The sequence below is a fragment of the Silurus meridionalis genome, chromosome 16 (assembly GCF_014805685.1).
Source record: "Silurus meridionalis isolate SWU-2019-XX chromosome 16, ASM1480568v1, whole genome shotgun sequence".
In the NCBI taxonomy this organism is placed as follows: Eukaryota; Metazoa; Chordata; class Actinopteri; order Siluriformes; family Siluridae; genus Silurus; species Silurus meridionalis.
The window spans coordinates 10009454-10037286 of NC_060899.1; the positions used below are offsets into that span (position 1 = coordinate 10009454).

The 27833-nt window shown below is 39.4% G+C and overlaps 2 protein-coding genes and 1 pseudogene across 3 annotated transcripts in view; 2 read left to right on the top strand and 1 right to left on the bottom strand.

Moving 5' to 3' along the window:
• Positions 1-1092, top strand: part of fam50a (family with sequence similarity 50 member A) — a 26295-nt gene extending 25203 nt beyond the window's left edge. The window contains exons 11-13 of the mRNA XM_046869992.1: positions 105-175; positions 298-407; positions 685-1092. Of these exons, the coding sequence (XP_046725948.1) occupies positions 105-175; positions 298-407; positions 685-787 (284 nt within the window). The 3' untranslated portion in view covers positions 788-1092. The remainder of the gene's footprint in view (positions 1-104; positions 176-297; positions 408-684) is intronic.
• A 234-nt stretch (positions 1093-1326) lies between these two features.
• LOC124398668 (interleukin-17 receptor D-like) lies at positions 1327-8823 on the top strand. Of its 2 annotated transcripts, none has more exons than XM_046868904.1 (12): positions 1327-1575; positions 1945-2029; positions 3424-3582; positions 3756-3874; positions 4003-4126; positions 4297-4335; positions 4515-4660; positions 4988-5062; positions 6228-6294; positions 6842-6988; positions 7088-7257; positions 7384-8823. In XM_046868904.1, exons 1-12 carry the CDS (start codon positions 1465-1467, stop codon positions 7870-7872), a joined length of 1731 nt encoding a protein of 576 aa, XP_046724860.1. In that variant the 5' UTR covers positions 1327-1464; the 3' UTR covers positions 7873-8823. The 2 variants fall into 2 exon arrangements, with proteins under 2 accessions (XP_046724860.1, XP_046724861.1); XM_046868905.1 differs by lacking the exon at positions 1327-1575 and adding an exon at positions 3059-3132.
• A 3689-nt stretch (positions 8824-12512) lies between these two features.
• LOC124398600 lies at positions 12513-15283 on the bottom strand (annotated as a pseudogene).
• Between the last annotated feature and the right edge of the window lie 12550 nt (positions 15284-27833).

A 27833-nucleotide genomic window follows, 5' to 3' on the forward strand; every position in this document is an offset into this window, starting at 1 on the left:
TGATCAGTTTTACAGGTCTTCCTAATAAAGCTGGCTTTAAGTGTAGGTCATGTATGTGTCAAACTTTTATCAAATTCTAAGAACATATTTGTGTCTTAACCTAGGGCCACTTTTCAGTTTCGATGTTCATGATGATATTCGATTGGTAAATGATGCTACAATTGAGAAAGATGAGGTAAGGACAAGGGTTCTAAAAGTAAAAAAAAAACATCTAATTTTTAAAAAGGAACAGTTAAAATAAATCTGTTTCACATGGAATCGTGTACATAGATTGTAATTGTCTATGTGTATTTACAGTCTCATGCAGGAAAAGTGGTTCTGAGGAGCTGGTTTGAAAAAAATAAACACATATTTCCTGCCAGCCGCCGGGGGCCTTATGATCCAGAAAAAAATGGGACAAATACAAGGTAATGGTCATTTTTATGCCTCTTGGATTTATTATAGAACATTTTGATGTAAAAATAATTGGCAGATGTTTTCCTTTCCAAGTGGGAGATCAATAGCAGTACAAGTATACACCATTTACACTGTGTCACAAGTAGCCAGTAATGTGTAGTTATTGTATAATTGCATTTATAATTGCATTTAGTGTCCTTCACTGTGTTATTAAAATAAGAAATTAATAGTACTGCACGTTTTATTAAACTGCCTTAAATGTGTTGTAATTTTTTTCTTCCTTTTTAGATCAGATGAAGCAGTTCTTCCATGTGGTTTTCAAAATCTCTTATGTTGCAGTTTATTTTTTCTTCTCGAAGATATCATATGCACTATCATTAAGATATTCTAAAGCTGTTGCGTGCATTGTATCTCTAACATGTCATACTTATTAAATGACCTTAAACAATTTACACACCATGGATCATTTTTTACAAATAAATTCTTAGGGGATTAAAGTTTAGAAAAGTAAATTTTGCTGTACAAATATTTTTCAAGCTGCTTTAGTGCATTGTCTAATAAATCAGTTATTTAAATTTTTGTTGGTATTTTAATTATTTTTTAAATATTATTTTTTAACATGGTCTTCTAGTAGTTATACATATTCTTGTATTGTATTTAACAGAGACTATAATTATTGTTACTATATTTCAAGCAGTTTGTGTTATTATATCGTTACTTAATGATGATGTATTTTCACATATCACTGTATCAATTAGAAAATAAAGTTGCCTTATTGTTCATAAAACCTTTTTGCTATGTTTTTAAATTTGTTTTTTTTTACTTCAGTTTAATTGTATATTTGGCCACACTGCAAAGCAAACGTTCAACAAGAACTGCTTGTATAACAAGAAATACCTGAGCTGCTATTTGTGGGTAAACGCCTTTTGCCTAAGGCTACCACTCCTCCAACCTTTCTCACTGACATGCTTTCTTTTTCGACACTTGATACTTTCTCAGCGTCTATTTCTTTTTTTATTCTAAAAAAAGTCAGAAAAGAACAAGAAATCGAAGGGAATACATTATAGAATGTGGCGAGACAGGCGGTCTCTTTTCTTGTTAACTATTCTGTTTGCAAGAGGCCACGGGTTCCAGACATATTTCCAACCTCAGAACTGTACACTGCAGTGTGTTTGCCAGGTAAGCTACATGTCAAAAATAATTTTGTAGGTTGTGCAGTACTAAATGTAGCAACAGCTGTGTTACTGATTTAATTATAGATATTCTCTATTGTGTGTCTGTAATCCTAACCATTGAACTGTCAAGTAGTAGCTGGTAAGCAGCAATGCATCAAATTTTTTATATAATGAGAATTGGTGTTTCCTTATAGAACACGGCTTGTTTAATAGGTGATTAATGTTTTCTTAGGGTTAGTTAAATACTATTTTACTTGACTAAATTTTGACATTTACATTTTTTTTTTGCGACCACTTGCAGCTATAACTTGCCTACAGATGTCAGTTTTATATTTAGGACTCATGTTTGTTCTGGTTTTATTATTTTTATCAGGGATCCCCAGGATGTGAGTATTGCAGGATCAGTAAAGGTGATCTTGAAACTACACTTGGCTTCACCTCTGCTGGTCTCTTTGCAGGTAGTTCAGACACACCTGAAACACATTTATTTGGAAAGTTTTCAGGCTAGTATTATTCTGTAGAAAAAATTGTGTGTAACTATTCTGTGTAACATTTCTAACGTATAGCGTTAGCAGAATATAATTAATATAATGTTTCCCATAATTATGTCCAACTTTAAAAAGTCCTTGGAGAACTAGGATGGATAACATTTAATATACTAATTTAGGCTAAAGGTTAAAGACAATTTAGAAATGTATGCAATACACAGAACTGGGGGAGGAGCTTGTTTTTTTTTTATGTATATTACAGGGATTTTTCAAAATGTGAATGAACAGTTAAAAAAAAGTATTTTGTGGGTAAAGTAAATTAACTTCTAATTATTTTACATTTTAGACCATGCCTGGTAAAAATAGCTATAGTGGCTAAAGCATGTTTTAGACTATGCCTGGCCAAAAAAAGTTACACACACTAATACTTTTGTTGGACTGCTTTTTGCCTTGATTGCAGAATGCATTCATAATGGCATCATTCTTCTCTTAGCTTCTGCAATATCACAACTTTTATTTCTGTCCAGAGTTGCATTAATTTCTTGCCAAGATCTTGTATTGATTACGGGAGAGTTGGACCAGCACATCTCAAACATTGTCACTAGGGTTAAGTTCTGGACTTTGGATAGTGGCCAATCCATGTGTGGAAAAATGTCTTTTCATCAGGCTCCCTGAACTATTTGAGCCTGATGAATCCTAACATTGTCATCTTGGAATATTGCCATCAGGGAAGAAGAAATCTATTTATGAAAAAAACCTGTTCGTTCAGTATATTTAGGTGGTCAGCTGACCAAAATCTTTGGGAACATTACAACTGCTGAACGTAGACCTGGCCAAATTAAGCAAATCCAACTCTTCCCCCACAAGATTGTATGTTAGGCACTTCATCCACCTCTCTACTTATTCTTATGCACCCATCACTCTGGAAAAGGGTAAATCTTGTTTTATCAGACCACATGACCTTTGTCCATTGCCCCAAGTTTAATCTTTGTTTTCTAGAAAACCACTTCCCAATGAGCCTCACTTTTGCACTCCGCATGTGGAAATTCTCTTACTTACTATGAACCATATCAGTGAGTTCTACTGTTTTTTTTTTTTTTTTTTTTGTAATAGCATTTTTTCCTTGATAAACATAATGGTTCATAATATGTTGGACATTTCTTAATCTCATTTTAGTAGTTTCAGCAATCTCCTTAGTTATAAAATAATTATCCAATAGAATTAATTATCCTGTGGATATAGAATGGAAGGCTCTTACTGATTTTCTTAATTAAATTTAGGCAGTGTATATTTAACCTTACATATACAGGTAATCCTTGTCATTTCATATGTTCTTGCTGCACTGACATTTTACCTTGGGCCAGGTTGTATGCCATGGCTGTGTCATTCTTTTTTAGGTCTACAAAATCCTGAGGTGTGCAAGCACTATGTACATGCTCCTCAAAATATCACCATTGAGTTTGTGGAAAGTCAAAACCCTAAATATGAGACTGTTGTTGTGTCATGGAGACCTAGTCAATATGGTAATAAGTGAATGCCAGCCAATCCTTAAATATTTATAAATGCTTACATATTCTGTTTGCTTTTACAAAAAGTTTTTTCTTTCATGCTATTAATAATCAATTCAAATACTATAACATATATTCTATAATAATTATTTGTTACTCAGAGAGCTTTTTCTGTCAATGTGCTGCAGGTATTGCTTTTTTGCGTGGTTTCCAAGTTTCACTCCAGACTTTAGGTGGCACTCAGATCGCATGTCAGCTCTTCCTCCTTCAGAACAATATGTCACTCTCTGCTGTTCATGCTCAAAGGGTACAGCAAATTATGAACCAAATAAGCAGATAAAACACTTGATATGCTTGGCTTTTAAATTTGTGAATAATAATAATTCTTAACTATTTTATGTGTTTTTTTACTTTCTGCCCTTCTTTTTTGTGAAGGTATATTACTCAGATCCTTTTAGAGATCTTTCTCTGGGTACCCAGTATGCTGTGACTGTGATGGCTCTTCCTGTTCCTGAGATCTGGGAAAGATTTTATCATAGCAAATTGTTCTTCACACGCTGTATGAATTCCTACACCTTGTCATTAACTGTCTGTGTAAACATATCTTTAGCTTTCAACTCTATCACATTTTACAAAAACTATAATTCTTTACTCACTTTTCTTGACATGTACAAAAATGAATCTAATACTGACTGGAATCAATTTTAACTTTGGTCTACCTCTCTACAGCATGTCCTGAGAAAAATGGCTTGGAGAACTGCAAAACAGGTATTTGTGTACATTTCTTACCATTTGAAAATATTTTATATTTTAGATAAAAAAAAATATGTATAGAAATATGTATTTACTTTTGTTGAACATTCATTTTTCAAGTTAAATCAAAGTGTAATGCATACTATTGTAGAGTTTATTGAACATTGTGTATTTTTTTTCCCCTGTATTTCAAGACTGGTATCCCACATATGTTGAAGTCCACCAGGAGAACAAAGATATTATTGTGACTTTTAATTTGGCACCTGAGACTTTTGGGATTAATCACTATTTTTCATCATGCTATGGAGGGGGCTTACGCAGCTCTGATATCATTCAACCAGTAATTATTATTATTAATTATTAATATCATAACTTGTCATTCATTTCTGATAACACGCTGCAAAAATGTAAACAAATAATTTTTTATATATATATATATATATATATATATATATATATATATATATATATATATACAGTATATATACAAAGTAGTTTTACCTTATTCAAATTAAGCTACTCTCAGTAGGATTTAGTTTCAAATGTCTGCAAATATTATCAAATTATGTCTTTTACTATTTTAACAGTAAATACATTCTTGCATTTCTGTATATAATTATTTTGAATTTATGGAGAATAAAATACATTTTTTTGGTTCACCTTTTAGGACCGCAGTGTTAACAGCACTCATCATACGTATCATTTGCTCAATCTCCACATGGAGATCAACTACACCTGTGAGGTGAGTCTTAAGCGAAATCAATATGAGTCAGGTGGGAAGTGGTAGCTTAGTGGTTAAAGCTTTGGATTTGGTTCTGAAGGTTATGATTTCAAATCCCTGCCACATCAAGCTGCCTCTCCTGGGCACCTGACCAAGGCCTTCAACCCCATATCTGCTCAGTTGTGTGAATGAGATTGGATGGGGAACATTGGTGGACAGCCACTTCCAGGTCTCTTCAAAGATGTTTAATAGGGTTTAAGTCAGGGGTCTGGCCTGGCCAAACCTGTGTTGTTTTAGCTGTGTGCTTGGTTGTTCTCATTTTGGAATGTGAACTTCCAGCCCAATCTGAGGTCCTGAGTGCTAAGGAAAAGGTTTTTATTGAGGATATCTTTGTACATTGCTCCATTCAGTTTTCCCTTCACCCTGACCAGTCTCCCAGTTCCTGTTGCTTTTGCAAACTCCAAGCAAGCCATCATGTTCTTTACACTGATTCTACAGTGGTCTACTACAGATGGTCTTCCATCTTGCCACTTTTCCATGAAGCCCAGATAAGTGGAGGGTGGCTGAGATGGTTGTTCTTCTCGAACATTGTCCCATCTCTACACAAGATCTCCAGAGCTCATTTAGAGTGACCATCGGGTTCTTGGTCACCTTCTTTACTAAGGATTTTCTACCCAATTTGTTTAGTCATTATCTTAGAAGAGTCTTGGTTGTGCCAAACTTATCCCATTTGAGAATTTAGAGGCCACTGTACTCATGGGAATTCCCCAGATCTGTGCAACAATCCTGTCACTGAGCTCTGCAGAATGCTTCATTGTTTCTTTCTCCTACATTTGCATACATTTCTAGAATTCTGTTTTAACTTTGTCATTATGGGGGCTCAATGTAGATTAATGAGAAAAAAATAAACTTGAACGATTGTAATATTAGCCTGCAACATAGCAAAATTGAAAATAGTGAAGGTGGTTTGAATACTTTTTTTGAATGCACTGTATATGCACTGTCCTTTGTCACCCTGGCTGTTAAAGATTTATTGGAATGATTTACTAGTGTAATATTATAAGATAGGATAAGATTAAATAAGAATATAAGATATATTGCCTAAATTATATATATTTTTTCTTCTTCTTTACAACAATTCTGATTTGGTAGTTCTGTGTTGACATTCAGTTTCAATTTTTTTTAGATTGCAGCAGATATTGTGGATGCTGTTAGGAAAACTTTCTTTGTTCAAGTACAGAAAAGTGTAAAAGGTAAATATTTTCTGTGTAAATAACAATACTGAGCACTTATTCTGAACACTTGTAGCAAAACTGAACAGGTGAAGGTTGGAAAAAACATTACCTGTCTTTTGTTGTTGTAGCCAGTCCACATCAAGGGTCATTTGGTGTGTCTAGTCCCTGAGATGCTTTTTCAAAAGCTCAAAACGAATCTCTTCTCTGATCTCCATAATCCATAATAAGGTTTTTCCACCTGCAGAGTGTGGAACACTGGATGTTTTTTTTTTAAAGCAACCAACCTGCAAAGTCACTGAGATCACAATTCCCTATTGCCACAATTCCCTATTGTCCTATTACACTGCCATATCACAGACTGGGTGAATGCACAAATAAATAGATGTAACAGTGTTCTTAATAAAGTGGCTAATAAGTATGTTGTTGCTACATTTTTTATACAGGTTAAACCTTTGATGTATAATTGCCATTTGTCCTTTTCCTGTACTCTGTAAGTGAAAATAAAGACTGTACTGGAGAAAGATACTGAAAAAACATTTGAAAATATCTGACTTTTACTCCTCAGAGCCTTTTTCCTTAGACAAGGAGGGTATTTCTTTAGCAGTACTGTTCTCTGTTGGTGTTCTACTAGCAGCATTCTTAGCAGTCATCGTTGCTATTCACTTGCAGAACAAAATAAAAAAAAAGGCAGCAAAATGTCATATACCATCAGGTGACCAAATATCAACATTTTGAAGTACTTCATATTTTAATTAAAATTAATATGCAAAATGACTGGAGTTTCCTCTAACCTATGCATTTTTTTTCTTAGACATAAATGATACGTATTATGATGAATATACAGAGCATCATTTTATACCAGTATCCAACAGGACTAATCGCCCTCGACTCCTGATTTGCTACTCAAGCAGTGACTGTTCTGCCCATGTAAATGTTGTCTTACAATTGGCAACATTTGTGCAAAAGCATATGGCAACTGAGGTAAAATCAGCGTTAACAGTTAAAATATCTTGTTCTACATTTGAAACATTAAAAAGTAATTTAATATGTGATGTGTTTATGTATGTATGCATTTTCATGATATAATTGTGGTAAATTATCCATCAGGTATATTTGGATCTGTGGGATGCCTTAAGTGTGACTGAGGACGGAGATTTGGGGTGGTACTGCAGGAAGATAAAGGAGAGCGACTTTGTGCTCGTAATCTGCTCCAAAGGTCTCAACCAGAGACTCTATAACCAGAGAGAAGAAGAACTGGACCAAAGGACAAATACTTCTTTAGCCATTATTGCCATGATTGGAGAAGAGATATTCCATGCCAAATCTCTAAGCCAAGACCTTTCCAAATACATGACTGCCATTTTTGAGTATTCAAAAAGGTCAGACATTCCTACAATGTTAAATTTGGCCTCTCATTATACTCTTCCAAAGGATTTACCCCTGCTTTTCTCCCATCTACATGGAGTGGCTTTGCAGAAGCCCGGAGCTTACCTACTGATTGAAAACATCTCAGAAAATGGTTACTCTAAGCTCCCAGCTGGTGCAGCATTACTACTAGCTATTCAAGACGCACGGATACTAATCACTGGTTTGTAAACTCTCTGGCATGTTAATATAACTTGAGAAAGGGTCATATGATTTACCTGCTCCTCTTATTCTATCAAAGTAACACTGATTGTCTTGTTAATCTAGGAAGTGCTGCACCAGTGCTGTTGCTACATCTGCAACATGGTTATTTTTGTGGCATTTTGTGAATTTTTGCCTTTATAATTTGTTGAGGACACAGGCAATGAGATGCCCTTGCAGACTCATTACCTTATATTCAGGTAGTCTTTTATCAAATACTGTGATTTAAGATAGTCTCTATTAAAATGTCTGTGTATTGTAGGACCAAATTCTTCTTATTCACTCTAATTTAAGCATTTGATTCAAACATTCCCATGACCTTCGCATAAAAAAAAAAAAAAAAAAGATTATTAGAAGATTACTCCATGGTTCTATTTCTTAATTTTTCACCTTTTTTTCAAATCTATATGGGTAATTTCTATTTTTTTTTTTACATTTACAGTTTCTCCTCGTCTTATTACCACTTGCATTGGTAATTCCATTCATTTCATTTCTCCTTTTGAAAGTTTGGCCAACTAAAAAAAAAACACCTAGTTCATCCATTTTGTTTATGAGCACCATTTTTAATTTACATTTAAATTAAAGCTCTATTTAACCACAATATTATATATTTAAGCACAATTTTAAGTCCTTGTCTGTCCCTGAAAGTAAAGTGACAAGTTTTTAGAAATATTCTGAATATTTTTTGGTTTTCTACATGGGTCAACTGCATATTTGACCCCTTTCCAGCAGTGGGCAGTTTGATTTTGAGATCTATATTTTTTCTCTGTGAACAAATGCTTATAAACAAAATAATCAATGCTGATGCTGCTCAAAGGCAAAACAATGCTTTTCCCCCTTTCTGCTTCAACTCCATAACTCTGTTAATGTTTAATAGGAGGTGTTCAATAAGGATATTAAAGACTATAATTGTGTTATACACTTTGTCTACTCGTGACTGATGATGATCAAATTATATTTTATGGCCAAATAGTATAGAATAGCCTTTATTTGTCACATATACATTACAGCACAGTGAAATTTGTTCCTTGCATATTCCAGCTTGCTCAGAAAGCTGGGGTTAGAGCGCAGGGTTGGTCATGATACAGCCCTCTGGAGCACAGAGGGTTAAGGGCTTTTCTCAAGGGCCCAATAGTGGCAGCTTGGCGATACCGGGGCTTGAACCCCCAACCAGTAACCCAGCACCTAAACTGAGCCACAATGCCCCAGAATGCAGAAAAAAAATGAATTTACTTTTTCTTTCCATTTTAAAGGCCATTCTATCCCATATTGCTAACCTTACTTAAAATGTTCTGCACTTTTATATTCAAAAATCTTTTATTAAGTATGTTTTTAAGTATTTCCCCTTATGAGGACACTTGAGTGTTTGATTATTTGAAATTATCTTAACTTTAAATAACAGATAAGTTGATATGCATTGCTGGAGTGAAGCTGATGGGCTGAAGATTTCAGGCCCTGCCAAAGAATGACAAGGAGCAGGGCAGTCAATGGTCTTAAATGATTTATGAACAAGAGAAGAAATCAAGTCAATATAACAACGCATTGTTATATTGCGTTTTTGTAAAGTATTGATGGTTTCTATTAAACCACCATGTCCTCTTTCGACACCCTGTCGTACACTATCTCTAAATCCACAAGCACACAATGCAACTCCTTCTGACCTTCTCTATACTTCTCCATTAACATTATCAAAGAAATAATGCGTATGTGGTACTCTTCCTTGGCATGCATACTGTTGCTTACAAATGGACAGAGGTGGGAGACTCGAGTCATATGACTTGACTCGAGTCAGACTCGAGTCACAATTTTCTGGACTTGAGACTTACTTGACTAGATCTCTGAAAAGACTCGACTTGACTTTAGACTTGCTCCTTGTGACTTTTATTCGGACCTTGTGACTTGACTCGGACTTGTGCCTATTTACTTGAAATTACTTGTATAATTTTTTTCAATTATTGTGATTTTTTTATATATTTAAGAATGAAATATATATTTTCCAATAAGTCGGTGAACCCAATCTACTCTTCCGCATGCGTAAACCGCTAGACGCTATCCGGAAGCCGCTTGCCGCCTGCAAAAACAGCAGATCCCTCAGCAGATCCAAAGACAACAAGACAGCAGATCCCAAGACAACATGGACACCGCAACAACCCCACCAGCCCCAGCCCCGAGGATAATAAAGTTTGGGTTTAGAGATTACGCGTACACGGCCAGTTAGATTTATTGCAAATGCAATTCACTGTAATTTGCCTTCACATTGGCATTATTTTAAACTGTCCAAACATCACAGTTTAACATTGAAGTGGTCAAGGGTTAAAGTTGTTATGGCCAAATACATAAATATGGTTTGATGTACGGTAAATATCTCCATAAATACTGGGGCATGACCTGATAGTTTTATTTTTTTTTACATTATTAAAGATATTAGAAAATTAATGAAAAGCCCTAGAGTAACATGATCATAATAGTTTGTGGATAACTCTTAACAGAACAAACAATGTTGGGTTCATCACCTTTTAAAAACCACTGCCTCACTTGTACAGTAAGATTTATTTTTTTTCTGATATTGATATTCTACTTTGAGTATGCAACCCATTGTTTGGTGTCTGATGAGATGACAGAGTATACTTTACACTTATAGGTATTATTATTACTATATGTTGAGATGGGGGCATGTGACTGTTCACTCCATGTTTACACAGATACATCAGGGTATTTATAGATAGAAATGATCCAGTTTAACAGCTGTAGTTCTGACTCCTCATGAGAAGGGAACATCAGCACATTCTACTGTCTAAAAACTTGAAATGAAATTCCCAGATATATGTTCTAAGCGTGTTCACGTTGGCCTAATTGGATTAAATTGAAATGTTGAATGTTTTTGTTTAGTTTAGTTTACACTTTCATAGGGGACATCACAGCAAAATAACTTTAGGTTACTTACGTAACCCCGGTTCTCTGATAACAGGAGTGAGGTATCTCACTATGGGAATCGCCTCGGGCGTGACCAATCCTGGAAGCATCAAACACACCACAGCTGTTGGCTGACAGACCAATCACGACAGTAATGCGGGAGTCCCGCCTCCCTATATACACCGCTGCTGGCGGTCCCTGCCTCATTCTCACATATCTCTTCTCCGTGCACTGCAAGAAGGGAAGTGTGGTGAGATACCTCACTCCTGTTATCAGAGAACCGGGGTTATGTAAGTAACCTAAAGTTCTCTTTCAAACATTCGTTCGGTATCTCACTATGGGATATAGACAACTCCCGTATTGCAGATATGCTGTCTGAAGCAGGTGTCAACCAACTCAGTGATGTGATAAAAAGAGATAACCCCTCTCACCGAAGAGAGTGGAAAAGTGAGAGAAATGACAAACAACCGTTCCAGGATGTTACCATCATCCGTTGTCATTCCCTTTCATATACACGTATACATGTCCAAAATACGTCTACATATCTATATATCTATATATCTATATCTATCTATCTATATATATATATATATATATATATATATATATATATATATATATATATATATATATATATATATATATATATATACATACAATATATATACATATATATATATTACACACTCAGGACGGAATGAGCCAGCGAAGGCTCTGTGACATCCAGCCTATAAAAACGGACAAAAGTGTGCGGCGAAGCCCAGCATGCTGCCGCACAGATGTCCTGAATTGAAACACCCTTAAAAAACGCCCACGAAGTGGCCAAGCCTCGGGTACTATGAGCCCTCAGTCCTTCCGGAGAGTTAAGACCCACGCTATTATAACTCATTATAATAGCCTCCACGAGCCAATGGGACAGGCGCTGCCGGGAAACGGGACTTCCCTCACGGGAATCAGTCCATGAAACAAACAGCTGATTACTCCGTCTCAATCATAGTGTCAACATAGAGTCAACATAGTGACGTAACGTACAGACAGGACACAGACAGTGAAGTCGCTCCTCCTCCGCTGAGGAAAAAGGAGGTGGATGAAAAGCCATTAAATCCACCTGTCTGCAGGCGAAAGCTGACTCGCTCACCTTAGGGATAAATGCCAGATTAGTCTTGAGAGCCACTCGCGAGAAATCCAAAGCAAACCGCATACAGGAGTTATGTACAGACAAAGCATGAAGTTCACTAACCTTGAAAGAGCCAATAACAAAGCAACCTTAAGTGACAGGAGCTTTAAATCAATACTCCCTTTCGGCTCAAAAGGAGACTGAGAGAGCGCGCTCAGGACCACGGACAGATCCCATGGCGGAACCAGCAGCTTTGAGAATGTGCTCAGGCGCCGCGCCCCCTTCATAAACCTGCACACGAGCGGGTGATGACCAATAGTATTACCGTCAATCCCTATGTGGCATGCAGAAACAGCGGCGAGATAAACCTTAACGGTTGAAAAAGCCCTGCCCTTATCCAAAAGTTCTTGCAAAAAGCACAACACATCTGCCACAGAACAGTGAAAAGGGACGATATGTCTCTGAGCACACCATAGTTCAAACACATTCCATTTCCTATCATTTGCAGAGCGCGTCGAAGCTGCTCTTGCATTCTGAATTGTCTCAATCACCCTCGGAGGCAAACCAGCGACACTAAGTTTCATCCTCTCACGGGCCAGGCCCAGAGAGTTACTCTGTCCGGTGCCGGGTGAAAAATCTCTCCGCGCGCTTGGGAGAGAAGATCCCTGTGCAACGGGAGAGGCCAGGGTCGATCGTGCAGGAGTTGGAATATCTCCGTCAGCCACACTTTCCCTGGCCAGTTCGGAGCGATTAGTATTACAGAGTGACCGCCTTCTCTTACTCTTTGTAGAGTCGGCACAATCAAACTTAGTGGAGGAAATGCGTAAAGCAGAACGTTTGGCCACGGGTGGGCTAACGCATCCACACCCATAGGTGCACCGTTTCTCGCCAGAGAAAAGAACAGAGGGCAATGAGTGTTTTCGTGCGAGGCGAAGAGATCTATGGCGGCCCGGCCGAATCTCTCCCATAACAGGTTCACCACCTGAGGATGGAGAGACCACTCCCCTACAGGGGATTTCTCCTAGACAAGAGATCCGCCCCCGCATTCAACACTCCCGGCACATGAGTCGCTCGCAGTGACAGGAAATTCTCCATGCCCCACACCATGAGATCTCACGCTAAACGGTGAAGTCGAGGAGAGCGCGTTCCACCCTGGCGATTTATGTATGCCACCGCTGTCGTGTGCTAGAACCACCGTTAACAGCTCCAGAAAGTTTATGTGAAAGCGAAACGGGCCATTTCGCTTTTGCCATTTCCCTTTAGCTATCCTGCCTTCGCACACCGCACCCCAACCTGCGAGTGACGCATCCGTCGTCACTACTTTTCTCAGGGAAACAGCCCCCAGCGGGGTTCCCGACTCGAGAAAATCGTGATTTCTCTAGTGATGGAGATCACGTAAGCACAGTGACGTCACCATCACCTTGCGATTGAGGTGGCGCTTCGGACATAAGTGCTGTGCCGTAACCCAGCACTGAAACTCTCTCATTTGTAACAGTCCCAACGGTATGACAGACACTGCCGAAGCCATCAGCCCCAGCAGGCGTAAACAGAGTCTGAATGGAACTGTCCTTCCTCTCTGGAAAAGAGAGAGACAACTGCGAATCGACCTGATGCTCTCTTCTGATAGAAAAGCCTGATACAGGTCTGAGTTCAATCTGAGACCCAGGTATATTATTTCCTGTGTGGGCACCAAGCAGCTTTTTTTTGGTTTATCCTGAAACCTAAGCCAATCAGGTGAGACAGAAGCACACCTGTATCCACCTCTGCTTGCTGCCGTGACGGAGCGCAGAGAAGGAGATCGTCCAAATACGCTGACACTCTTAAACCCGTCGTTCTCAACGGAGATAGTGCAGCTTCAAAACATTTGGTAAAGATTCGCGGAGCTAGAGCTAGCCCGAACGGAACCGCCAAATATTCGTAGGTTGTGCCCTGATTGGCACAGCGTAGGAATTTCCTGTGTGCCGGATGAATGCTTGTGTGGAAATACGCGTCCTTCCGATCCACTGACGTAAACCAGTCTCTGGGGCGAATAACACTGTACAAAGCTTTCAGTGTGAGCATCTTGAACTTGTACTTTCTGAGGTGTTTGTTGAGGTTCCGTAAATCCAGAATGGGACGGAGACCCCCCCTTTCTTGGGAACGACAAAGTACCGGGAATAAAAGCCGAGCTGGCTGTCCTCTCGCGGCACCGATCGAATTACCCCTTTGCTCAGTAAGGAGGTTATTTCAACCTCCAAAACCTGAGCAGATTTGCCCTCTGCTGTCGACCAAATCACGCCGCTGAAAAGCGGTGGTCTCACGGCAAATTGCAGGCGATATCCCCGCTGTATTGTGGAATACACCACAATACATCTGTGGCTCTCGCTTACCGACGGCGGGGTGGCACCATCTGTCGGCGGAGCCGGGGGTTGCAACTCTGATTCGAGTTCTTATTTTGTGTGTGGATTTTTTCACTTTTCCCTTTATTACACACATCTGTGCCCTGGGCCACTGCCTGGATGCACAGAACAAATCTTTAATATTTCTGAACGAACATGGAATATTCTGCTCTCTCTCTTGCATAACGTGGAGAGGGGAGTAGTAACTTTCCGGGGACTGGGGGAACTGGTGCCAACACTCCAACCGGAGAAATTTTGTTCGTCGAACACAGACTTTGAAACGCTCCCCAAAGCCTTTTCGCTGGAGGGGGAGGACAAGACTCCTGAGATGAGTCGAGGGGTGCTACAGAAACTCTGAGAGTGCTGCCACCTATCTTTTGACCCAAAATCAGACCAAAGGTTAGGTCGCCCACCTTTTCTTCCCTCCCTGAGGGTCCGCTGGGCGATGCCTAACAGCTGCCGCTGCAAAAGAGGTCTTGTTCCTGGGCTGGGGCTGTTTCTGGCGAGCCTCCCCACGCATTGACTGCTGGGGTGGGGGTTGCCTAGGGGCCCTGAAACCAGGCTGTCTCTCCCTGGACGCAGGGGCGAAATATGAACGTGCGGGTTGGGGAGGGCGAGCAGGAGTCTTTCTTGGGAGGCATGCCTCAAACGCTTCACCATCCTTCTTGCGAAGGTCGCATTGCTGGCGCATATTCGCCACCACAGCCCCGAAAAGGGCTTTCGGCTCTATCGGGGCATCAAGGAACTCCACATTCTCCCTCTCCGATAAGCCCGTCAACCCCAACCACAGGGCTCTTTCGCCTACCACAGCGAGGCCCATGCTGCGGCCGCAGCTCTGGACCGCTCCCCTAAAAAAACGTAGGTTGAGATCCGCAATGACGCAGATTTCTTCCCACAAGGCTGAATCTGGTGACCCAGCATCAATCTGCCTCCCCATCTCCTCCATGAGCTCTGCATGGTAAGTCGTGAGCATTGAGGTGGCATTTAGAGCTCTAACCGCCAGGGCCGAAGAGTGGTAGATCTTCTGGAAAAGGGAGGCGGACAGCCTTTCTGTACGTCCTGGCAGAGAAGGGGAGGAGGAGGATAGAGCAGCTCGTCGATTTTGGTGGAGGTGGCTAGCCACCGACAGCTCCACGGGGGGCGGGGGTTGTACATCCCCAAAGCCTCCATATCGTGCACCTCCTCTAGAGAAACCCTTAACGGGCACTCTATGCGAGAAGGGTTTGTCCCAAAAACGACGCATTTCTGTGACACACGCCGGTACAGTTTCTTGGCTGCCCTCCTACACACCTCCACGAGGTCCAGCTCACCTGGCATGGGGGAAGGGCCCGTAGCACTTCCAGGCCTGGAGAGAAGATCAGGAGGGAGGATAACATCCTCCTCGTCGTCCTCCAAATCTTCCTCCAAAAAATGAGCGACCTCATCATCTTCCTCTCCCTCACCCTTGTTATCCAGTAGAGAGTTTGATTCGAAGAGTGAAGGAAGGACAGGAGAAACCTCGTCCATCAACTCTCCCCAGCTGCACTGTGCTTGCGAAGCAGCCTCGTCCCTCTCAGCGGGCAGTGGAGAGAGACATGGGTCCCCTTTATTCGCGGCCGTGACTCGCAGGCGGCGCTCCGAGCACGGTTTGAGCGTGTCGAACTCCTAAGCACACGATGCACAGGGGGTGAGAGTCTTTTGCCGAGATCGTAGACCCGCATGCACACGGTCGGGATTGAACTTTCCCCGCCGTCTCGCAGTCGCCATAACGGAGGTGCAATCACCGGGCTCACCGCGACGTGCTTCTCGAAACGGGTCTCAAACGATATTCTAATACTCGCTTGACGCGATGTGAAAAGAAAATAAGGAAAGAAACAGCAGAAGGGAATATCCGCTTTGACAATGGATATTCTCCTCAAGAAGCAGCCGCGCTCAGAGACGTACCTTAATGGCCTGTCTGTGAACAGTTAAGCGACCGCCCCCAGAGGATCTGCTGAGGATAGCTTCCTAAAAGGATCTTCACGGGGAAGAGAACGAGAATGAGGCAGGGACCGCCAGCAGTGGTGTATATAGGGAGGCGGGACTCCTGCATCACTGTCGTGATTGGTCTGTCAGCCGACAGACATGGTGTGTTTGATGCTTGCAGGATTGGTCACACCCGAGGCGATTCCCATAGTGAGATACCAAACGAATGTTTGAAAGAGAACTATATGTACGGCTAGCACAAGATGGGAAAAGTTTTATTAATTCTTGTTTACTTGTTAATTTAATTTATTTTTATTTAAGAGCATTTAAAGTGCTTCTTAACGATATTTTATTACACACAGGTTAATTTATTTATTTTTGTAACCCATCATCAGCCCTCTGTGTAATAAATAAGTAATAAAAGTCCCTGAGTTAAAAAATGTGTCAAACAAATCTGTGTGCGACTTGGTATGACTTGATGACTAAGTTGCAACTTGACTTGACTTGACTTGACAAAGAGTATGACTTAACTTGACTTGACCCTTACAACAGAATGACTTGACTTGACTTTGACTTGCAATGTTAAGACTTGGACTTGACTTAAGCCTTGCATTTAGTGACTTACTCCCACCTCTGCAAATGGACACCTCTTCTCTCAGCCTAGCTTCCACTACTCTTTCCCATTACTTCATGGTGTGACTGATCAACTTTATTACATTACATGTACCTTGCACAATGACAATAAATTTGAATCTTATCTAATTATCCACAAATGGGGTGCAATTATATGCTATCAGTAAGTAGTACTGGGAAATGCAATTCAAGATTAGTACAAATAAATTAGGGCTGCTGCTATTATTTTAGTAATCGAGTATTCTAAAGATTATTCCATCGATTAAGCGAGTAATCTGATAAGAAATAGTTTTTATTTATTAAAGAGTAATACTAAATAAGGAGAAAACAAGACGAGTCTCTTAAAATTAACTAGTAATTTGCTTTTCTTATAAGAAACATCTTTTTTGCTGAAACTGCATACAAAAATATTGGTAATATTATTTAAATATAACTTAAATAAAATATAAATAAAATAAAACTAAAACCATTTAATGCATTCAATAGCTAAATTACATCAAAATACAAATACAGTTGTGTTCAAAAAGTCCCTCTGCAGTGACTGTGTAGAGTAAATTATGGGAAACTATTCCTGTAATTATTCTCACTCATTTATTTATTTATTTATTTATTTATTTATTTATTTATTTATTTTTCCCAATTCTTTTTATTGAAAAATCAACAATTACAAATACAAAAATGTAAACAGAAATTCTCAATTCTCAAAAAAACACCCCTACCCCCCAAAACACAAACAAACCCCCAGACAAAGACACACACACATGCGCACGCACACACACCCCACATCCCCCTGCTTAAACAACTGAAGAAACAAAATAAAGGTCATGCATACAGTCCAATTTTGACCAATTTAGATCTTTAATCAGGTAGCACCCGTAGTCTCCTAAAATAAGAAATAACAGGTTGCCACTTGCAAAAAAAAGTGCCAGTAGAACCCCTCAGTGTATATTTTATTTTCTCCAACTTAAGAAAAAACATTAAGTCTTTAAACCACCGAGAGATGGAAGGACATCCTATTGTTTTTCAGTGTAGAAATATGCAACGTCTGGCCAATAAAGATGAGAAAGCTAAAACATCTTTGTGTGCAGAACTCAGTGATACCGACTTGTTGGTAACCCCAAATATAGCAATCAGTGGGCATGGCGTCAATTGCACTCCAAATATGGAGGACATAATGCTAAAAAAACCTGTCCAGAATGCATGTAATTTCGGGCACAGAAAGAACATATTACTTACATGACAAGGGGAAGCATGACATCTGTCACATCTGTCCTCAACCCCAGGATAGATTTTTGCCTGTTTCGATTTGGGCACAGGAAGTGGTAGACCGTATCCTATCTACGGCCTTCTCCCACCGTTCATCGTCAAACAGCAGCCCCAACTCCTCCTCCCATGCGGTCCTGGTTTTATCTGTATTACAGCTATTAATGTAGATAATACATTCTGTAACAATTAAATATTTAAATAATTTGTTGTTAAAAATGAGTATTTTTAAATACCACATTCTTTAAGTGACTTTCCGTTTTCTGTTGAGAATACACACACACACACACACCCATATATATAAATATATATATATATATATATATATATATATATATATATATATATATATATATATATATATATATATATATATAGTGGAACCCGGTTATCTCGATGTCCTAGGGGGTTGCCAAAAAGCATCGAGGTAACTGATGATCGAGATAAACGAAAATCAAAATGGCGGCAATATATTAACGTGCTTAAAATTTCTTTATGTACATGATATGCGTTATTAAATGAGAATGTGCATGCACGTGTTTTTGAAGGGGTTTTTTGCACAACAGCGTTGCCGCGATTTGTTTGATTAAGGCATGCTATAAAAATACATACAGTACATGTTTATCTGTCAGGAATCCACCTGCCACGCCCCCTTCGGCCTTCTTCAGCGTGTCAGGTGCTTTCTCGGCCCGGCTTCAATCGCGCACATATGGTGCTCGTTTAGCATCATCACCAGCTCCTATTTGAACTTCCACACTCTCACCGTCCGTTATTGTTGTTATATGTTGTTTCACGGCGGTCGTTGTTATCGCTCATGCGTATCCCGGTACGTGCCTTCCCACCGGCACTCTATCAACGGCTGCTCTTTTCTTCCCAAAGCGCACCGCGGATTCCCCCCGATCCTGCCGGTGTTCATTCTATGCTTTTGCTCATCCCACGTTCTTTCGCCTCCCGTTCATCGCATAACATTTAACAACAAAAGGCATATGTGCACTAACTAACAGCAGAGATTCACCAGTATACAATACAACACCTGTAGCAGCTGTAAGGCTTGATTTTTCCGCCACTTCCGCGAGTTCTTCTGCGGCTGCACCGAGATAACCGACGTTAAATGGCAAATTTTTCCCCCCTTGTGCTCGAGATATCAGGGTTCAGCGACATAAAAAAGTCGACATAACCGATAAAAAATGCTTAGACAAAGCGAGAATTTGCCGGTTCCACTTCAAAAACGTCGACTTAATAGGGTTGTCGAGGTAACTGAGGTCGAGATAACCGGGTTCCACTGTATGTATATATATATATATATATATATATATATATATATATATATATATATATATATATATATATATATATCCAGAAGTGCATAAGTGGCCTATTTACAATAAACAACAGTAGATAAATAGGGTATGAGGTTCATATATACAGGAATGAGGGTGAATATTGAATGAATTGCTGTTCAGCGCCGCGCTGCTACTTTCGCGAGTTCTTCTGCGGCTGCACAGCGCCGATCGAGATAACCGACATTAAATAGCAAATTTTTCCCCCCTTGTGCTCGAGATATTAGGGTTCGGCGACATAAAAAAGTCGACATAACCAATAAAAAAATGCTTAGACAAAGCGAGAATTTGGCGGTTCCACTTCAAAAACGTCGACTTAATAGGGTTGTCGAGTTAACCGAAGTCGAGATAAGTGGGTTCCACTGTATATAAGCATCCACTCTCTCAATGTCTGTTCCCTGAATGTTCTCTGGTGATAATAAAGTTTGTTTGTGCCTACAGAAATCCACCACCAGTTCTTTTATCTTCCTCACATTTATCTGGAGGCAGCTTCATTGGTACCAAGCTACAAAGTTCTGGATCAGTCCAGTGTACTCCCCGTCATCATCATCTGTGATCAGGCTGACGATGGCAAAGTCATCAGAGAACTTCTGCAGGTGACAGGTTGCTGAGCTGAACATGAAGTCTACAGTGTAGATGGTGGAATGGAACAGGGCTTGAACCATTTCCTGTGGGGCTCAGTGTTGCAGACAACCATGTCAGACTCACAGGCACGAGTCCTCACATACTGTGGTCAGTCTGTGAGGTAATCCAATATCCATGTAAATACCAACAGATATGACAAAGCTAAAAAACACCAATAAAGATTTGCATATTTGCATATTTGCAGTTCGTTGATTTTGGATAAAACTGCAAATAACTGAACCTGTGTGTATAGCGATCTACTTCTGGGTATGTATATCTAGTTCCTTGAGCATTATTGGGTTGGTGTCTCTGACTGATTTGCCTTTATTTTTGTCTATTTTAGTGGGGGTAATTGCTCGCGAGCATTTCGTCACTGTGGGTAAATAAGTTACTCCTTATACAACATTAAGACTGCACTGTTTGTTCTGCTGCTATTTTTTTTTAATTTATTACTCTGTGACCATTTGTATTGGATTTGTCTGTTTATGTTTCGTTGCTCCACGCTCATGTTGGTGGCTTAAAGGAAGGCTAGTTCGAGCCGTCACTTAACAGGAGATGTGCCGTTAACGGCGCATGTTTAGCCCCACTGGTAATTGCCACCAGCAGCGTGTTTGTTTTTCTTTATTTTCCCTTGATCTGTGCTCTTCCTATGGATGGCGCGGAAGAACACTCAATATCTGGTACCTGGAAAGATTAGGTTTTTGTTCCCTGTTTAAATGTATTGATTTGAGTATTTATTGAGATCTCCTTCAGTTTTTCTCCTTGATTAACTTGTTGGGGTTTTTTTTGTGATTTGATTTGAACCCTGATTGTTTTCGTTTGTTTGTTTTTATTTTTTTTCCTTTTTGGTTTTGTTCTTTTCTTGAACCCTTTGTTGAGCCATTGTGGCCAGTGAATGGTCCATACTTGTCATCCATGGTTTGAACTTGATCCAATGCAAATTGTTGAATTGTATGTGTGTTTTGATTAATTCTATTTTTATACTCATTTGTTTTTGTTTATTTCAGGAGCTGAAGGCCTCCAGTGAGGGAAGCTAGCTGTTTTGACCCTGTGGTGGCGGTGTTTCTCTCACTGACTGTTTTTGCCGTGACCATTGCATCTCCCTCACTTAGTGTGTGTGTGTGTGTGTTTGTGCGGAGCATACTTGGGTGAGTGGTGTGTCTTAAGATACTCACTGTGCAGCTAGCCACCCTACTAGTAAGCCTCAGCCTGAAAGTATTTTATTTTCTTTATTTCATTTCTGTCTGGTCAACAGATTTCCATATTTTAACTAATTATCCTTATTGTAAAATAAAAGTATTTTTGTATTTATATTCACATCTCCTGTGTTTAGTGGAAACAAACCTGTGTGCTCTATTTTGGGTCTAAATTTCCCTGTCATAGAAACGGGGTGGCGTAGTCTGATTTTTGTTCTAGATGTACACTAGTGTCAATTCTTACCAATTACTGTCCCGCCACATGAAGAAAGGTCAGCCAATCAAAAATAGTTGTTAATCTTTTTCATGAACCATTTATACTTTAGCATTTTTCCCTACATACATACAAGTTGCCTAATATGAAATCCTCAGGAAAAACACAGTGCACAGAAAGAATGTACAAAAATGCATAAAAAATGCATGAAAAACCCAGGGCCATTCTATAAGGTTAATATTGATGCTTCTGCAAGAGATGATGTAAAGGAGAAAGGAGAATTTCATTGTAATTGCAATGTGAAAGGAGAATTGCATTGTGTTAACCGGGTTACTTGCATTAGTAATGCCATTAATTTTTGCCGCATTGAACACCTGTCTGTGATGCAGTGTTCCATATACTGTGTTTCGGTGTAATATTAATGGTTTCTATAGCCAAAGCATCATAATGAAGGTATTAAGAGGTGCAATGGTTCAGATTGGACACCATGGAAAAACAATGAATTAAGATTTTTTTTTGGTTTATAAAAGCAGGTTTTAAACTTATGTGCCATTTATGTTAACAATATTTTCTTAAATTTTGCATATTAATAAAAGTTTGAGCCTTGCACAATAAATTCAGTTTATTGCATAATATGTCTTAGGAAATAAATTTAAGACATAAGGTTTTACAAATTACATTTGTTCATGCAAAGAAAATGGAAACATTAAATCATGCTGCTTGATGAAGATTCTATATTGATCAAACCTCTGCATATGTTGTCAAACAGCCCATTATTATCTTTACTTTTTGTTATTGCCACTACCATGTTGGGTAAAATTCCACTGTTGCTTTTGTCTGTGAAGGTGCCTCTTTGGACTACTTTTGATTTAACCGTTTTAATTGTATATAAAGTATCCTGTAAAAAGCACACAAACAACAAACACTTGTACTACCACATAGAAAATGGTAACTACTGTCTTCTCTTAGTAAATTAAGTGTGGAAATTGTCATATTGTTGTTTTCTTCTCAAACATTGACATTTAGTCTGTGTGATTAATGGGAATTTAAATTTGATCTGCATAGAACATGCTTTTCATGTTTAAATAAAAAGAAAATTCAATCTTGATCTTGCCCTGTTCTTGATTTTTTTTTTTTTTTTTTTATAGTTTAATCCTATATTGGGTTGTAACAGCAGGAGACCGTTCTTTGTACATGGTTTACTCAATTTGCTGGAATTTACGGTTCCATTATCCAAAATTTGGCTCTTTGCAGCACATCCTGGAGTTGCTGTTATGGCAACAGGTCTGTGAGCTCAAGCTTGATTGAAAACTGGCTTACTTTATGTAAACAGGATTAGACCATGGCTTTATAAGTGGAGATGATACAGGAAGTCTGTCACAAGAACACCACAGAGCATACACAACAACTTACTTTCGGAAAGATATAATTTTCTAGTGAATGAAAAATTGACTATTTGTTGAACCATCATAATAAATTTGACTCGTTAAGTAGTTTAAATAGTAAAAAGTAGAAAACAAACAACAACAACAAAAAAGGTTTAATTTATTACGTTTTATACAATAAGCGTGTTATATACTCACCAGCCACTTTATTAGGTACACCTGTCCAACTGCTCATTAATGGAAACTTCTAATCAGCCAATCACATGGCAGCAACTCAATGCATTTAGGCATGTAGACATGGTCAAGACGATCTGCTGAAGTTCAAACCGAGCGTCAGAATGGGGAAGAAAGGTGATTTAAGTGACTTTGAACGTGGCATGGTTGTTGGTGCCAGATGGGCTGGTCTGAGTATTTCAGAAACTGCTGATCTACTGGGATTTTCATGCACAACTATCTCTAGGGTTTACAGAGAATGGTCCGAAAAAGAGTAAGCAGCAGTTCTGTGGGCGCAAATGCCTTGTTGATGCCAGAGGTCAGAGGAGAATGGCCAGACTGGTTCGAGCTGATAGAAAGGCAATAGTAACTCAAATAGCCACTCGATACAACCAAGGTAGGCAGAAGAGCATCTCTGAATGCACAACACGTCGAACCTTGAGGCGGATGGGCTACAGCAGCAAAATACCACACCGGGTGCCACTCCTGACAGCTACGAACAGGAAACTGAGGCTACAATTCGCACAGGCTCACCAAAATTGGACAATAGAAGATTGGAAAAACGTTGCCTGGTCTGATGAGTCTCGATTTCTGCTGCGACATTCGGATGGTAGGGTCAGAATTTGTCGTCAACCACATGAAAGCATGGATCCATCCTGCTATGTATCAACGGTTCAGGCTGGTGGTGGTGGTGTAATGGTGTGTGGAATATTTTCTTGGCACACACCATGTCCATCCCTTTATGACAGTGTACCCATCTTCTGATGGCTACTTCCAGCAGGATAATGTGCCATGTCATAAAGTGCGAATCATCTCAGACTGGTTTCTTGAACATGAAAATGAGTTCACTGTACTCAAATGGCCTCCCTAGTCACCAGATCTCAATCCAATAGAGCACCTTTGGGATGTGGTGGAACGGGAGATTCACATCATGGATGTGCAGCCCACAAATCTGCAGCAGCGTGATGCTATCATGGCAATATGGACCAAAATCTCTGAGGAATGTTTCCAGTAACTTGTTGAATCGATGCCACGAAGGATTAAGGCAGTTCTGAAGGCAAAAGCGGGTCCAACCCGGTACTAGAAAGGTGTACCTAATAAAGTGGTCAGTGAGTGTATAGGAGTGTTTTAATGCTTAGTAAACTTTTAGTCAGGTGTTTCATGGCCTCACAGACTTTAAAACGTAACCTTTATGTAATAATTATGCAGCGGTTAAAAAAAAATGCAAGCTCTTTGGCCACTATACCAATAACCAGCCAATCGCAGTGCTGCAGATTATGGTTTCTAGTATCAATATAGAGCCTTTCAAGCAGCGCATGAATGTGCAATAATCTTAAGTCAACTCCAACTAGCTCTACTAATCAAATCCCCACACATGTTCAAATAAATTAATTAGCCTGATCATTGAACCATTAACACGATTGGAAAACTCTGGATATGCTATTTGATCTCAGATGAAGTTAGTGATGTATAATGTATGACCCCCTGGTTTGCTGCTATAATCATTATGAGCCATAAAGTTTAGTGAGCCCTTTATAGAAATCTAAACCCTGACAAGACCTTAATCATGCTTGACCCCCATGGTGGTTAGAACACCAATGGTTTCTTTCTTTTTTTTTGGACATTCCAATGTGTCCAATACCTTTGATATTTTGCCTTTTTCCTCCAAGCTTCAAGGTGTCAGCTCTCTAATCATGTTGGTTTATCCTTTTAACAATAACTCTAGCCTTCACAGGCAAAACAAAGAATAAACATTTAGAGCAATTAATCATTTAAACAGTCTAACACAATCTCACATACACAGTCTACCCTGACCAGTTCCAAAATATTTGATTAATTTGGAAAAGAAAAAAAAAAATTTGGCTTCAAACAAAATGTGTAACTAGCCATGTGCAAAGTTGTTTCATATATTTAAATGTAAATATCAGAAAATAAAAGCTAATTTTAATCAATTGTTTCAGTTATTTGATTTCAAACTTTGATGATCAGCATAAACAAAAGCATTGGCCTCGAGGTACCAATTGGTTTGGAGTCACTGCAGATCTGGACGAGTTAATAAAACAAATTTATAAAGCTATATATGTATAGTGGGGGAAATGATTACTTGATCCCCTGCTGATTTTGTACATTTACCCCCTTACAAAGAAAAGAACAGTCTAGAATTCTTATGGTTGGTTTATTTTAACAAAAAGAAACAATATGCAAAAAAAGAAGTCCAGAATAAGAAATGTAATATTACATATAAATTAATTTGTATTTGATCAAGTGAAATAAGTACTGGATCCAGTACCAACCCTTGAGGAAAGAACTCCTGACATCAACTCGTTATGTGTATATCAACCTCTTCCATTAAAACATCACCACCACTATAGGAAAGACCAAATAGCTGTCAAATGACATCAGGGACAAGATTGTAGACCTGCACAAGGCTGGAATGGGCTAAGACCATCAGCAAGAAGCTTGTTAAGAAATAAAAAAATGGTAGAGATACAAGATAAGTGAATCGCCCTCGCTCTGGAGATCCATGCAAAATCTCACCTCATGAGGTGAGGATGATTCTGAGAAAGGTAAGAGGTCAGCTCAGAATTACACTGTGGGAGCTTGTTATGATAAGAGAGCTGGGACCACAGTCACCAAGAAAACCATTGGTAACACACCAAGGTCTTGCTGCTGAAGAACGCAGATGAACAGACCCATCTGAAGTTTGCCAATGGACACCTGAATAATTCAGAGAAGGCTTGGGATAATGTGATGTGGTCAGATGAAACCAAAATTGAGCTCTTTGGCATCAACTCAACTCGTCGTGTGTGGAAGCAGAGAAATGCAGAAAGACCCCAAAAACACCACCCCCACTGCCAAACATGGAGGACACATTCTGCTTTGGGGCTGTTTCTCTGCTAAGGGTACAGGATGACCACCACATGAACAGGGCCATGCACTGTAGAAACTTGGATGAGAACCTTCTGGCCTCAGCTAGAACACTGAAGATGGGTTGTGGATGGGGCTTCCAATATGACAAAAAAAAAAAAAAACATACAGCCAAAGCAAAAAGTATGACAGTCTTGTAACCCATTCCAGCGTTGTGCAGGTCAACAATCTTGTCCCTGACGTCCTTTGACAGCTAATTGGTCTTGCCCATAGTGGTGGAGAGGTTTGAATGGAAGAGGTTGGTTCTGTGACGGGTGTCTTTTATACACATAATAAGTTGATATTAGGAGCACTTTCCTAAAGGGACAGAACTAATTTGGGTCTGTGGGAGTCAGAATTCTTGCAATTTTTTTTTATGGATATATATTTTTTTATATTCGGTCTCTCTAAAATAAAGCTGCCATAAAAATTCCAGACTGTTTATTTCTTTGTAAGAAGGTAAACTCACAATCAGCTGGGGATCAAATACCCTAATTTCCAGACTATTAAGTGCACCCAAATATAAGCACCCACTGAATTTTACAAAGATTTTTATTTTGAACATAAATAAGCCGCACCTGTCTTTAAGCCGCGTATATGTCTACACTGAAACTAATGAACTTTACACAGGCTTTAACGAAAGACAGTGTCTATTACACGGTGTAACGGGTGAAATATGTTGAGGCTCCTTTAAGAGCAGAGCGGCATTTTGGGAATAGCCTACTGCTGCATTTTTCCGGTATTACTGCATGTGTGCAAGACCGAGGAATATGTCATTATTTTCTGATGCTCATCTCTAAGTTTCTTTGACTAACCCGTAACGCTGGTGACAAGAAAAAAAAAAAAGCATGAGTTTTGGAAACCTGTCTGTGCTTATATGATTTCTGTTGCAAGTGGAGTTAGTGAGCTCTCCCTTAACCCTGACTTGACACGTTACAACGGCTTGTATCTAAACAGTATCCGACCAAGAAAGTAATTGTTCACTGTCTTCTTTCTTCCTTTCACAAAAAGAGTTTTTCTTTTGGCATCGTTGTGGAAGCTTTTCTCCCGATGCCGTGCAGCTCAGAACACAGGTGAAGTGTGTTTTTTCATGCCCGGTTGTTTTCAGCGTGACGAATGATTCTTCTTTCCTGTAGACAGTGCGAGTGAGAGGCAGGTCAGATGTCAGAGGAACCTCATTCATATTTATGATGTGCTGCGGGCAGATTCAGTGGGAGCACATCAGATTTAATATAAAGAGTTTCATTGGTTCTCCTTAACCCGTTCAGCAATTTCATTAGTCTAATGTTATGGGCTCAGTTTTTTGGCTTGAAGCTTGTGAAACCAGGAAAAACCAAGAAAAAAAGTCCATAAATTAGCCGCTTCGTTGTTTTAGCCACGGGGTTCAAAGCATTGGAAAAAAGTAGCGGCTTATAGTTCAGAAAATACTGTAATTATTTCCCTCACTGTACCAAAAAACACAGAAGAACTTTGGCACCACAAAGACAAAGCTGGCAATTCATTCAAACACATTACCCAGGCTAGAAGGGCACTGGTCAGAAGAGTGACCCAGAACCCAATGGCCACAGAAAACTGGAAAAACAATAATCAGGCATTAATTTAGATTGGCTAGACAGAAGCTAGTCCTAAGTAAAATGGTTATAGCAGGCACATTAAAAAAGCCCCGAGAGCATGAGGTCCTTAAGGACAACCTGCTACAAAGTGGCCACAAACTGTGTCATGTTAAAATTTAAACCTTCATGCCAGTCAATGGCCCAAAACCAACAGATAATGATGACTGGCTTTTTGTTACTGAGTAGCCCAG